The 13,611-nt window shown below is 37.0% G+C and overlaps 1 protein-coding gene across 1 annotated transcript in view; it reads right to left on the minus strand.

The window, feature by feature from the left end:
* sfswap (splicing factor SWAP) overlaps positions 1-13,611 on the minus strand; it is a 76,820-nt gene that overhangs the window by 33,279 nt on the left and 29,930 nt on the right. The window contains exons 11-14 of the mRNA XM_057818814.1: positions 11,053-11,113; positions 7,410-7,513; positions 7,205-7,331; positions 4,844-5,040 (exon numbers count right to left, since the gene is read on the minus strand). Coding sequence (XP_057674797.1) covers positions 4,844-5,040; positions 7,205-7,331; positions 7,410-7,513; positions 11,053-11,113 — 489 coding nt within the window. The remainder of the gene's footprint in view (positions 1-4,843; positions 5,041-7,204; positions 7,332-7,409; positions 7,514-11,052; positions 11,114-13,611) is intronic.

The raw sequence follows: 13,611 nt of genomic DNA on the forward strand, positions 1-13,611 counted from the left end.
CTGAACTCGACTTCATTGAAATATCCCCCATTACGCCTGGCGCCCCTGCTGGGAACAGTATATGCCCTTTTTTACGAGACCAACTACTCCTGGAAGAAAAAAAACCTAATGAAACCACAAAAAAAATCACCGAAAAGAAAGTGGAGAAATCGACACAGGACTCCCGAGGGCCCGTTGAGTCCTGCTTGCAGGGCTAGTTATATTTATGATTCAAAACGTCTGTCATTTTTAGCATAGAATCATTAATTTATGTCATTAATTTATGTCTAAATTTTAGTTTAAAAAACAAAATTACTTTAAAAAATTATTCACTCGCATATTTTATACATCACAATGAAAAATTTGGCGTCTGTAAAAAAAGTCACAGATATCTACCTCATAACTATCGCTTAATTGTATTTTTTTGTTACTGTCGCATTTTCCCTGATATGTTAGATCAGCGGTCTCAAACCGACTCCACAAAGGGCCGCAGTGGGTCCTGGTTTTTGTTCCAACAGATCCAGCACAAACAGTTCAACCAATGAGGTTTCTACTAACATAAGCAGCACCTGATTGCAATCAACTGATTACACTTGTAAGAAACCAGATTGGTGAAAAGGTATTTGTCTCGTTTGGTTGGAATGAAATCCAGTACCCCCTGCGGCCCTTTGAGGACCGGTTTGAGACCACTGTGTTAGATGATAAATAATCGATCCAAACAAAACAAAAAAAAAAAGTTTAAAGTGACGTTTAAAAAGGTAACTGTATGAAAAAGAAAATCTCAACCACTCCTTGTTGTCTGCGATTTCTGCATCGCAACCCTTGTTATATCACCATGTTTCACCCATAAAATAAAGAAAAAATCCAGCTGTGGCCATTCACAGCTGTGTCCTAAATCTCGGTGATACATGCTACATGGAGTTTTTTGATCGAAACAAGGTAAGTACACGATAACATATCGTTAAAATCATGGCGTCTTTAATTCTGCTCTCGCCTCCAATTAGGGTTTTGCTATTTATTATTATTATTATTTTTAAGTGCCTTCCTGTTCAAAATTTTTGTTCCCCCAGAAAAATGAGATTTTATGCTTTCCAATGATTTATCACACATGCATTTCGGACAAATTTGAAGGTTGGTCGAATTGAGGGTCTCAGAGCGGAACTTCAAGTCACCTGAGTGTTTTCCCCCCATATATATTTTTTTAAAAAAAGTGCAAAAGGCATCACACCATCAATATTAAGGTTGCATTTTAAGAATATTTTTTGAAAAAATGGGCTTTGTCAGTGTCAGAATAATGATAATGCTGCCATTGCTCGCTCAGGGACACTATGGGCTCGGCATTATTTTCTGTCTTACAAACTACATTTTGTCAACATTCTATGAAGTGTAGTCTTTACAAGGTGACGCTCTGAGAATACGATAAATTTCATGTTTGCATTTAGGCAAGTGCTGGTATGATATTCTGGTGGTATGATAACCTTAAGCCAAAATATCACAGTTTCTCGGTATCAAGGTATCGCAATTACAGCACTAAAATGTGTTACTTTTATATATATGGGTTTAACAAAAATCCATTTAACAGGATTTTTATTTTTCAAAATATATTACAAAATTGGAACTAGAATGTTAAGTTGAAATTAAAAAAAAAACAAAAAAAAAAACTGAAATATTCTAAATAAAATTAATGCAGTCTTTAAGGTGAGCCTAAACCCCCAGCCCAACATTATTAGCATCAGAACAAAAACAAATTAATTAATTTCCATAAAAAGCACGTGTGTATGACTTGTATCATGTTCAGATTATACACACACTCTCTTTCTCAACACAGACAGTTGCCAGAGAGAAAAAAACATGTTTTACCACCGCTAGACACACTAAACGCGCAGGAGTTAACTCTCGTAGCTGGTGGGAAACGTTCATGACAGTGTTTATTAACCTTTAATTTTGGATAAATGTGAAATCTTATTGGAGGTATTGCCTCCACGGCAGCCACCCTTGGCAAACATGTTTTACATGTCGGTTGGCCCTCAGCCTGTAAGACGCCCCTCCGCAAACATGTTTTACATGTCGGTTGGCCCTCCTTCTGTAAGCCGCGGCCGTCTGCAACTTTTCTGTAGCCGAAGTTTTCCCATACCAGCGAGTTTGTTTTCTTCAGTGGGGGAAAAAGTTTAGCAGTTTCATCTCCTACAGCTATCGTGTAGCACAGCTGACTCACTGACACTGAGCGACAACCGTTGGAGGAGGGTTGAGCCTTACAGCTGCAAGGGAGCTGCTCCATGCATTTTTGAGGGATAAAAAGTAGCTAATACCTTAGAGACGGTTTGACGGAAATGTTTTCCCGGTTTTGAAACCTTGACGTTTTCAGACCATAGTATACCTTGAAATCGGTAAACGGCACATCTCTTCGCATTTACATTAGAGCCTAGTTTGGGCCTAAAAAATCCAGCCCGACCCGACACGGCCCGCTGGTATTGAGGCCCGACCCGGCCCGAGCTTGATCACTTAACTAGATTTGCAGGCCCGAGCTCGAAAAACCCGATTTTTTTTTTTTGAGTGACGCGGAAAGAACGCAGCAGCAGCAATTTATTTTCATTTCTTCGAGTTGGCAGAAAAAAAACGCAAGTTTTCTTAATGTTTAAATAATCTACATATTTTTTTGAGAATTATCAAAGCATTCACACAACGAAATAACGCTGGGAAAGTTTGTTAAACATATTTCTGAGTGTGTGGGATATTGTTCTCACATGGACGCGCCTGTCTGTCAAGGAGAGGGAACAGGAGAGGGCGGCGCCTCGGCCGTGCGCAAACGGTACAGCGGGAGGACAAGAATAAAAAGCGGCCGGCGCCACGGCGTTCGTGCACACGCACAAGCAGAAGCGCAATACAGAGAGCCTGCTCTCCATTTTTTTTTTTTTTTTTTTTTAAAATAATTTATTAGTCCGGCATGGCGGCCCGACCCGAACTGACCCGAACGTGAATGCTTAAAATGTGGGCCCGACCCGACCCGACATTCGGGTCGGGTCGGGTCGGGTTCGGGTTCGGGCACAAAATCTAACCTCTAATTTACATGGTTCAGTCTCCATTTGAACAATGTTGCAATTCTGCGTGAAAACGATGTTGTATTCATGCCAGGCTTTAGGGGGCACTGCATATTTAAAAGGCGACAGCCAATGATGCACATCCTTGACAAAAAACCTCCTTAGCCCAGAAGCAAACATACCCGCCCACTCCAAGGAATGGCATCCATGTGTTTTTCCTTTTCTTCAAAAGGCACAAAAACGCAAACATAAACTATATATGGCAGTCACCATGTAAAGGCGACGTCATTCCGCAATACAATTGTTGCATCTTGGTATTGCAGCGCCACTATGTAAACGGCTCATTGGAATTAATTTGATGAAAATATGCCATGTGTTTGCAGGTTAACTTCACAAACAATTGACAGCATATGTTGATGCTTTGAATTAGTGCTGCAACAATTAATCGATTAACTCGAGTATTCGATTTGAAAAAAAAAAAAAAAAAAAAAACGATTCAAATTAAATTTAGCTGCTTCGAGTATTCGTTTAATTATTGTGCCGTTGTCATGGTTTATTTTGAAAGTGTTTGCAATCAGTTTTATTGATTTGAGTGGATACACTGCCATCTAGTGTGCCTCATTTCACATGGCTGAATCCAACTGCTCCATGTTAAGACCAACATAAGCTAGTAAGTTTAATAATTAAGTAATAAGTTTTTGCTTGCACTAATGTTTTTTTAATGCATTCGTAATTTAGTTTATGGGTATTTAGCCATTTTTGTGGGAATATGTGTCTGAACCATTTGTTAAAAGCATTGTAAAAAAAAAAAAAAAGTAACACCATTCACCATATATAGCATTTATAGCATTTAAGCTAGCTGACTTTTGCAACGTAAGTTAGCCAATTGTTCTTTTGTTGTCCATAGATCCTTATTTGTTTTTTTATACCGTTCGAGGCTCAGCTCAGGTATTTTGATTTTTCATGTTACTTATCCAATTACTCGACTATTCGACAAACTAGTTCATCGATTAATCGACTTCTAAAATAATCGATAGCTGCAGCCCTACTTTGAATACATTTGTGCAACCACATTTACAGTTTTCAGCAATACAAGCCATAGTTCGGAAAAAAATTCCCTTGCCCTTCAAGCAAAAAAATGAGAGAAGGGTTGCATGGAGAAGGTGAACTTAAAAGTCTCCTTCTATAAGAATTTAATTTTTAATTGCCGTTTTATACCCCAGGTCAAAATAACCCTGTTACGTTGTTTAACTCTTTCTGTGCCATTGACAATAAGACGTCCAATCAGGTGGCTCTTTTCATCCTTCTACTAAGAGCATATATTTGTTTTTCTAATAGTAAAAATCCAATCCAATTGAATTGGAATGACTATCAGCACTCCTAGTTCAAACGGATTGGGCGTTTATCACTGAAAATGACGGCTAATGAGTTAAGTTGAACATATATGTGTTTTGTCAGTTGATTCCAAGAGACTGGAAGGAAAACACCTTGCAAAACAAGAAGATGTGTATTCAGCATATTATTCAAGTATGTCCCTACTTTGCAGTTGCTGCATGTCAACTTAACCTGGGTCAACCAATTGATTGTTTAAGGAAATATCAGCATTTCAATATCTTAAGTGCTTCGTCGCCTTGCAGCAGCGGATGCGTGACATCATGTCGGAATGTGGTCTAGTTCTGCTCGTTCAGGTGCCATAATTCTGTCCATTTAAGATTTGCTTAGTCATTATTTCAGCAAGGTCAAGTAGGTTAATGGTCCAGTTTAATCATGTACGAACATGAACACAACAACAATTATAGAACCGTCTTTATCAAACATTTATCTACCTCAAGCTGTGTGGATAAGTCTAGTTCAACTCTCTTGGCCTCTGGCTCCCCCATTAATGGGTTGCGGAGAGTTTGGAGGAATAGTGCTGCCTTCCTCTTCCTTTCCGCCTGTAGCTGTTTTTCTTTGGACTCTTTGGATGCCTGTGCCAGCTTTTCTCTGGCTGCAGCTGCTAGACGATCTTCCAGTTTCTGTTTGGCTGAGATGAAAGAAATGGTTACATTTACACAATACCTTTTTTCCACTATTAAATAAATTTCAGTAGAATGCTTGTGAGGGCAGAAAGAAATGAGACATATTTGATGCAACCTAGCCAGACCAAGCAAAAAGAATGAAGATTGTTGAATACTGTGAGTTGGTAAGACCCAGGAGGAAAACGCAACAGAAAAAGAATATGATTTATTTTCCACACCCAAACAAAAGTTAAATAGTTTAGTTTATTCGTTCCAGCTAGATGATAAGAACCACCATGTTGTGGTGACAGACTATCTGAAGCAATTTGAGATGGCATATAAAACCAAGAAATAGGCATGTGGGAAGAGGCGAGGTGAAATCTGCATGACAATGGGGGTGGAATAAATTCACAGCCTTAAGAGCTGAGAAAAGGAGACTGAGTGACAGAAACCGGTGGACGAGTATGTGAACACGCTCACAAGACTACGAAAATAAGAAGACTGCAAGAGAAAGGGAACGTGTGGAAAAATAAGCTTAACTTATAATATTTTGATACCAATACCAAAGTTTTTACACGTTTAAACTTTTCCCGGGAAATTACATCTCTATTTAAAAAACTTTATATCTATGCTATAGTGGTGTTAACTACTGCACCTTAAAACTGAAAATTGCCCCCCAAAATATTTGCACAAAAAAAAAAAAAAAAAAAAAAAAAAAAAAAAAACAGGAGCACAGTACACTGGAAACTGCTTCAGGTGCTTGTGGCTGTTTTTCAGCCGATCGATAAAAATGATCATTCAGCTGTCTGCCACGGATTCTCCTGCTATCTGATCAAGTTATGCCGGCTGACCGATGGCCATTATGCCATAGCGTGAAGCAAATTCAATCAGCTATTTATTAGGGCTTTTTCAAGCCTCCTTCCCTGGCGGTCTGTCAGCCCAGAAAAGAGAACATTACACTGAGACTCCTCAGTTGAACCTTAAGTGGACCTGTCAGCTCCCTTGATTGTGCAAAGTACTTTGTCCGATTAATCAGTGTGTTTGTCTTTCCAGTCTCTAGTTAGCATCCGTCGTTATGATCTAGGGCGGGTTATTACTCTTTTCCTTTAGACCTTGTTATTCAATAAATTCTAAAAGAAGCCTGTATAAATATGTACACTTTTTTGAGACACAAAATCATTTTCTTCTGGCAAGCTATCTGTCACTGGAAATAATTATATTCAAAAAGCAGCAGGAGGAAAAATGTTGGTACTGAGATTAAAGGCCTAAATTAATATCTTTACTGACATTTGGAAGATGAACAAAGTTGGCATGCTCATATTACGTAGTTTAGCATGTGGGTCCATTGACATTAACGAAGATGGCGTCTTTACCCAGGTGCATTAAGTTGGTAGGTAATTGAAATTAAAATGGATAAGGAATAAAATAGTCTTTGTGGATGCGGTCAGTGCATTAACAAACGAGATATTTTCTTTCAGTGTGCGTATATGTTGAGAAAAGTACGGTAGTTCCATCCCATCATGAAGGACAAAAAAAGGTTTAAGAAAATTATCTGATAAAAAATTAATTTTCATCCAACATATTCTTGCACATCTATTTTTTCTGTTATTATTCTCCTTATAAGACATCTCGAAAGCATTTAAGCCTGAAAGACTGAGGGCTGTCTTCAAAAGGCTATGTTCTAAAAACGTACACATTCCCAACATTATTTGTGTAGGTGAATTTCATAAAATTGCGATAACTAAAGGCAAAAAGTAACAAACACAACAAAACCAAGAATTCAAGTAATCGGTGAAGGTATCAATTTAAAATTTTAAAAACTTAAAAAAAAGGAAAAACTAAACCAATCATTCAATCCAGTGTAAATGTATTTTTTAAGAAAGGAAATTGTGTATAATAAGAATGAATACCGAGTGACAAAAAAGTGCCGAGTGATTTGGAAACAGTCTATATGAGCCACAATACTATACATTTTAATTATTTGGTGAAATGATTATGACAGCTCCCCCTCCTCACTATTTTTGAATTCACATTAAACTGACCTGTAAAAAATATTAAATTCATCAAATAATGCAGCAACATAATATCCAATATAAACAGAAGTAGCACAGTTAAAACACATATTTAATTATCTACTAATACTTGTCCAATAATAAATGAATAAATACAGTTTCACTGTTTTTAAGTTACCTTGTTTAGCTTCCATTTCTTGTAAACTGAGTCTCTTCTCCTCTGGTACACTGACTGGTTGAGGCTCCTTTTCAGCCAGTTCAGCACCATCACCTACAACTGCTTGCAATCTATCACCTTCCAGCAACTGTAAAAAGACCATTTGTGAGGATAAATATTTTGAAGCACATTCCGTGAAGGATTAGATTCGGAGACAGAATAAAACCTTGTCTTCATCTGAATCGTCATCCAGCCTGACTCGGTTTTTCTCCAGTGGCAGCAATTCATTTTCTTTTGGCTTGATGGCAAAACAAATAGGTGCAAAAGAAGCTGTGACAGCAAAGACAAAAAAACGACGAGAAAAATATTAAGATCATCATTAACATAAGCATCCATGGCAGTGTCAACCAAAAATTATAGTCACTCAATGGGTTAGAATAAGTCAGGCTGGAAACATTTGAGCTTTAGGGACATTTTTTTTTTATTTTGAAAGAAAAAATATTGTAAATGTGTATTGTTTATTTTAATGGATTAATTCATGCTCATTTTTACATTTCTGTGATTTGTGACCAATTTAATTTGAATATACTTATTTGTAACGCACATCGCGGAAAACACAGATAAGACTGAAAAAGCAGTTTCTGCTCTTGCAACCCTCTTTAAAATAAACTGTTGTATTTTAAGCCAAAATAACAGTTGTGTTTGATGGAACAACATGTCTATATGCTGCAATAGCAGATTCATGGTGCATGAAGCCCCTAAACTATTTTTAATTTTTCCGTTTTACTCTAAAAACCCCCGTTTACAGACATCGCGCAACCGCTTTTGTTTCAACCCAGCCATAAAACGAAGGTAATTAATTATACTTATTATTCAAAATGTCTGTCGTTTTTAGCTTAGACTCATTAATTGATATCTCATATTTTGTTTAGGGGGGAAAAAAAAAAAAAACCGACTTAAAAAAATTATTCATTCACATATTTTAAACTTTTAAACAAATTATGTCACAATGAAAAAAAATGGCGTCTGTAAAAAAGTCACGGATATCTACCTCATAACTATCGTTTAATTGCATTTTTTTTTTTTGTTACTGTCGCATTTTCTCCGATATGTTAGATGACAAATAATCGATCCAAACAAAAAAAAATTGGGGAAAAAAAAAAAACGTTTAAAAGGGTAAATATATGAAAAAGAAAATCTCGACCTCTCCTTGATGTCTGCGATTTCTGCATAGCGACCCTTGTTAAATTACCGTGTTTCACCCATAAAATCCCCCAAAAATCCAGCTGTGGCCATTCACAGCTGTGTCTTGACACTCAGTGATACATGCTACATGGAGTTTTTGGATCGAAACAAGGTAAGTACTCGATAATATCTCATTAAAATCATGGCGTCTTTAATTCTGCTCTCGTGTGCGCTCACCTCCAGATGGGGTTTTGCTGTTTAAAAAACATTTTTTTTAAAAATCCCCTTCTGTTCAAAATTTTTCTTCCCCCAGAAAATTGAGATTTTAAGATTTCCAATGATGTATCACCCATGCATATCAGACAATTCTGAAAGTTGGCTAAATTGGGGGTCTCAGAGCGGAACTTCAAGTCAACTGAGTGTTTACCGCCATATAAAATGTAATTTCTTACTAACTGTTGACTAAAATGATATTAACATATTAGATAATAGAGGTGTGCAAAATTTCCGATTCTTAGATTATTCGCGATTCGGCCGTGGAAGATTCGAGAACGATTCACAAACATCCAAATTCCGATTATTGAAATATGCCAAGTAAAGCGGAAGTACAACACACTCAGCTCGCCGCGCGGTCTTCGGGGCACAACGAGGAAGAACGCAGTGAGAGTAGCTAAACATCGTGCTTCTCATTACCCGGCCCCTCGGGTAATGCCAATGCTCAACTCACGGCTCTAGCTCAACTCATGCCACGAGATTAAAAAAACACAACAACATACCTGACTGCTGCCGAAAAGCTGCTACAAAGTACGTCATCCACATAATGTAATGGTAGATATCATTTATATAGGACTAGATGCACCATTGATTCGGTAGCGTGAGCAGCACATATAAAAAAAAGCGGCCGTTAGTAAACGGCCGCCATCTTAAAGCAGTACACTTCCCTGCAAGGCTGTTGTAGCGAACCTTCCAAGCAAACCTAATTAACTTTTTATCTAAAATACTCCTAAATCGGTAAAATATTGACTTGAATCTATCTTTAAAATAGTTTTAAAACTTTCACATGTCGAAAGTAGACAAAAGGGAAATTATGGAATAACGGGAGCAATTTTAACCACTTTAACAGTTGATTCACAACATTAAATTAATTGAATGTAGTTTAAAGCTGCTGTTACAGAATGGGGACTGGAGTTTTTTATTTACTGTTATTTTTGTATATTTGTTTACTCCTATATGTTAACTTGATACTGAAATAGTACTTTGGTTTAGCCTGAGAGGAATTTTGAACAATTTTGGAACTAATGTACAAAACATTTAATTTAAAAAAAAAAAAAAAAAAGGAGGGGGGGGGGGGTGCATCAATAATCGTTTTATAATCGAATCGGAGCCTCTGAATCGTAATCGTAATCGAATCGTTAGGTGCCCAAAGATTCCCAGCTCTATTAGATAATAAGTATAAATAATGTGTGTGTATTATTTTGTTAAATGGCACATTAACTAGAGAATTTCTTAGAAAATTTATATTAGCCCCTTCAAGGTTGACAGTTTACATACATTTCCAAAGTAATGAGTTGCATTTCCTTTGAACTGTATGCCTTTTGAGTAACCTTCCACAAGCTTCTGGCAGTACTCTGCTGGAATCCTGGCCCATTCTTCCTGACGGAACTTGAGTAAATAATTCAGGTTTGTTGGTTGACTTGCTTGCACTAGCCTTTTTAGATCTACCTATTTTTTTCCAATTGGATTTAAATCGGGGCTTTCTGATTGCCACTCCCAGATATTGATTTATTTATCCTCAAGATAATTTTCTAACATTTTGACAGTATGCTAAGGGCCACTGTTCATTTGGATGATCCATTTGCACCCACGTTTTCTGTCTGATATCTTGAGATGTTACGACATCTCCTCCATGTCATGTTCTTTCTTCATAATGCTGTCTATTTTATGAAGAGCTCCAGTTTCTACTGTAGCAAAACAGCCCCACAACATGATGGTGCCACCTCCATGCTTCATAGTTGGTATGGTTCTCAAGTCTGCAAGTCTCAAGTAGGACTAAAAGAAGTTCATCTCAGGGACAACCTGCCCATCAGTTTCCTGGACATTCCCATGATGTTCACACTTTCATATTATTATTTTTTTAAAAGATGAATGTGGCACCTTAAAGCATTTGATAATTACACCCAATGATGAGCCAGACTTGTGGAGCTCCACAATTTTCTGATTTCCTGGCTCATTTATTTGATTTTCCCATGATTTCAAACAAGGACGCAGAGCTTAAATACATCCCCAGGTGTGCCATCAATTAGGTCACATGTTATGAGTTGACCAATCATGAGCTTCCAAAGCTACGACCTCATTATCTGGGCTTTCTCTTGTTCTTTAAAGACATAGTACTTTTTGTGTATGGAAACAACTTTTGACTTAGAAGAAAATACTATAAAATTCTACATGAAATTCCCACTCAATTAATGTGATATTTGACTAAATTAAATAATTTTGGTAATCCTGACTGACCTGAAACAGGAGAAGTTTAGTCTGATTTGAATTCAGACAGTGAGACAAAAAATGAAATGTGTGTTTTGTGCATGTAAACGTCTGGGTTCAACAGCATATGAAGATACAGTTACATACAAAATCAATGTTAGGCACAATTAACTGATAAGGAATGCTAAATAGATGATAAATACCTTTGTTCATTCTGGAATCACTACCAGACTCATCCAAATGAATCGTCCCACCTTCTGCCATCTAAATAAGGGAGACAAAAATAAGAAAAAATTGTTTTACAACTTTATACATAATGGGTCATTTATAGAGGCTTATATCGAGAGCATTCGTATTGTAGCAATTTCCTACACCAAACACACTAACCATTGTTCTGATAAAAAAAAATGATTAAATTGGTGAAAAAAAACAACAACAACAACAACAAAAACGTAGGCCACCACAACAATGAAATCCCAAGGGTGAGGGCGCTGCATGCAAAAAAAAAAAAAAAAAAAAAAAAAAAAAACCAAGAAAAAAAAAAACTTCTCATACGTCACTTCTGGTTAATGACTAGTGTCAGTTGCAAACAGTGGGAGATTTAAAGTTTTAAACTTGGAGTAGAACTACGTGTGGCGCTACTTCTGTTTATTTTACAAACAAAAGGACTACGGAATGTGACTCAGTGAAGTCCAAGCTATCATTTTCAGTAAAGTACTTCCTGAGATGAAAATGTGACTTTAATGTTAAATGAACATTGTAATGTAAACAACAGTGGCACGAGTGTGGTTAGACAAGGCTCACTGTCACAGTTCAGTTGAGTTCCAGAGCTGACAGACCATCAACTACAAAGATATGCTTTTCCTCAAACATGATTCATGTTAGAGGAAGAAAGTATATGGGGAAAAAAAAAAAAAAAAAAAGATTTATAATGCTTGGGAGACATTGCCTTAAGTCTTGTGAATGGCAGGGTTGCAAGATGGTTCAAAGCATGACTCAGCATTCCGGCTGTTTTCGATACCGAATAATTGCCTGTAGCAGCATCTGAGAGGTTGAGGGTGCCTGGTCGTATAGGTGGGTAATTGATTTTAGGTTGTATACAGGACTTTCAATGCTGGTTTGACACTGGCTGCACTGCTTTTAAACACAAAAATGGAAAATACCCCCTGCGTATTTGTACTGTCAAGAATAGAGCAGAAACGGACGGCCCTTGTGACCAGATTTGTGGATTAAGTGAATTTAGAGGAGAATTCATGTCCAATCACAATTACAGCTAGTCCCCAGGTTACAAACAAGTTCCATTCCTACACTTGCGATGTAACCCGAATTTCAGCGTAAATTGGAATTAACCCTTTAAGTACCCCTAAATACACCCTAAATCTTTAAATAACTGTCTAAAAACATGTATTACACGTCATTGTACTGTCCTCGCCAAGACGTTGGAGCTAAATCCTAACTAGACAGTGAGCTAAACTGTAATCTTTCCTCTCTCACTCGGCTGCGCAACTTCTTCGTGGAAGCAAATACGCGCTTCCTCATGTGTGTAAGTGGGCTCTTCGTCGTGTGCGCAAATACGTTCTTTGCGTATACATGCGCTCTTTCTCACGTGCGTACTACCTGGTTTATGCTTCCTGCGCCAAAATAAAAGCATGAATCACAAAAGACAAGTCAACATTAAATTGAAATTCACATTTCGGCAAAACGCAGAACAGTCATAATAATAAAATAAGAAAATAAGATACTGTGAGGTACAATAAGGTATTGTTTACGTGACTTTAAAAAAAAAAAAAAAACGAAAGGGAATAAAATGGCGTTGTAAAGTCGAAATCACGTAAGTCGGGAACGTTGTAACCCGGGGAGTAACTGTATTCTATCAACAAAAAGCTTCATTTGCAGCCATTGATTGAGACATTTAAATTTATTTCACAATTTGATACATTAGTTCTTCCGTAACTGTTCGTCATGTAGAATGGCTATAGTTAACAGATATTTTTAGAAACGGGCGAATAACTCTCAATTTACTTGCTTGTTTAATTTCACATTTGATGCGTGGGCAGAACCAATTGTTTGCTCACTAAGTAAATTCTTTATAAATTCCGCTTAAATTACTCCTACAGTAATCTGGAAGGTAAGAGGTAGCGTTGTGATTGTTGGTTGCTTGTCACTATAGACACAAGGAATTAATTATAGCAGTTTATAGTCATTAAGGGATGAATGGAACTACCCATCTGCTGGAATAGGAAAACAGAACTCCCACCCTTTTGCAAAGTAGACGAACAGACGGAAAAATAGTGTGTTCTGTATTGATTTCTCAACTTGTTAATTGTTGGGCATTGGTGGAAGTGTTCACAGTCGTGTCATTCTTGTTTTGTTTGGATATAATTTCCATTACTTTAGCAATATTGGCATGTTATTTTCTTAAAAGGAATCAAAGCCTTTTCCAAATATGAATCAGGGTCTCCGTGGGTTTCAACAAGCCAAATTTAAGACTTTCTAAGACTTTCTTAGGACCATAATAAATCAAATTTAAGACCCTTTCACATCAAAACCGGGAAAAAAGTACAAAAGACTTGAAAGAAAATTGGAGTCCCGCAATTACTTGCAAAGTATATGAATATGTTCACAGCTTCTTCACATTACAATACAAAATGCTTAACCTAATTGAAAACAAGAATTTCTCTGTTGTGAATCAATACTTGGATGGATGTTTTTAATAAAAGTCAATAGATTTTAAAGACGGTCGTATTTAAGACCTTTATATG

This window comes from Corythoichthys intestinalis, chromosome 17 (genome assembly GCF_030265065.1).
Source record: "Corythoichthys intestinalis isolate RoL2023-P3 chromosome 17, ASM3026506v1, whole genome shotgun sequence".
Lineage (NCBI taxonomy): Eukaryota > Metazoa > Chordata > Actinopteri > Syngnathiformes > Syngnathidae > Corythoichthys > Corythoichthys intestinalis.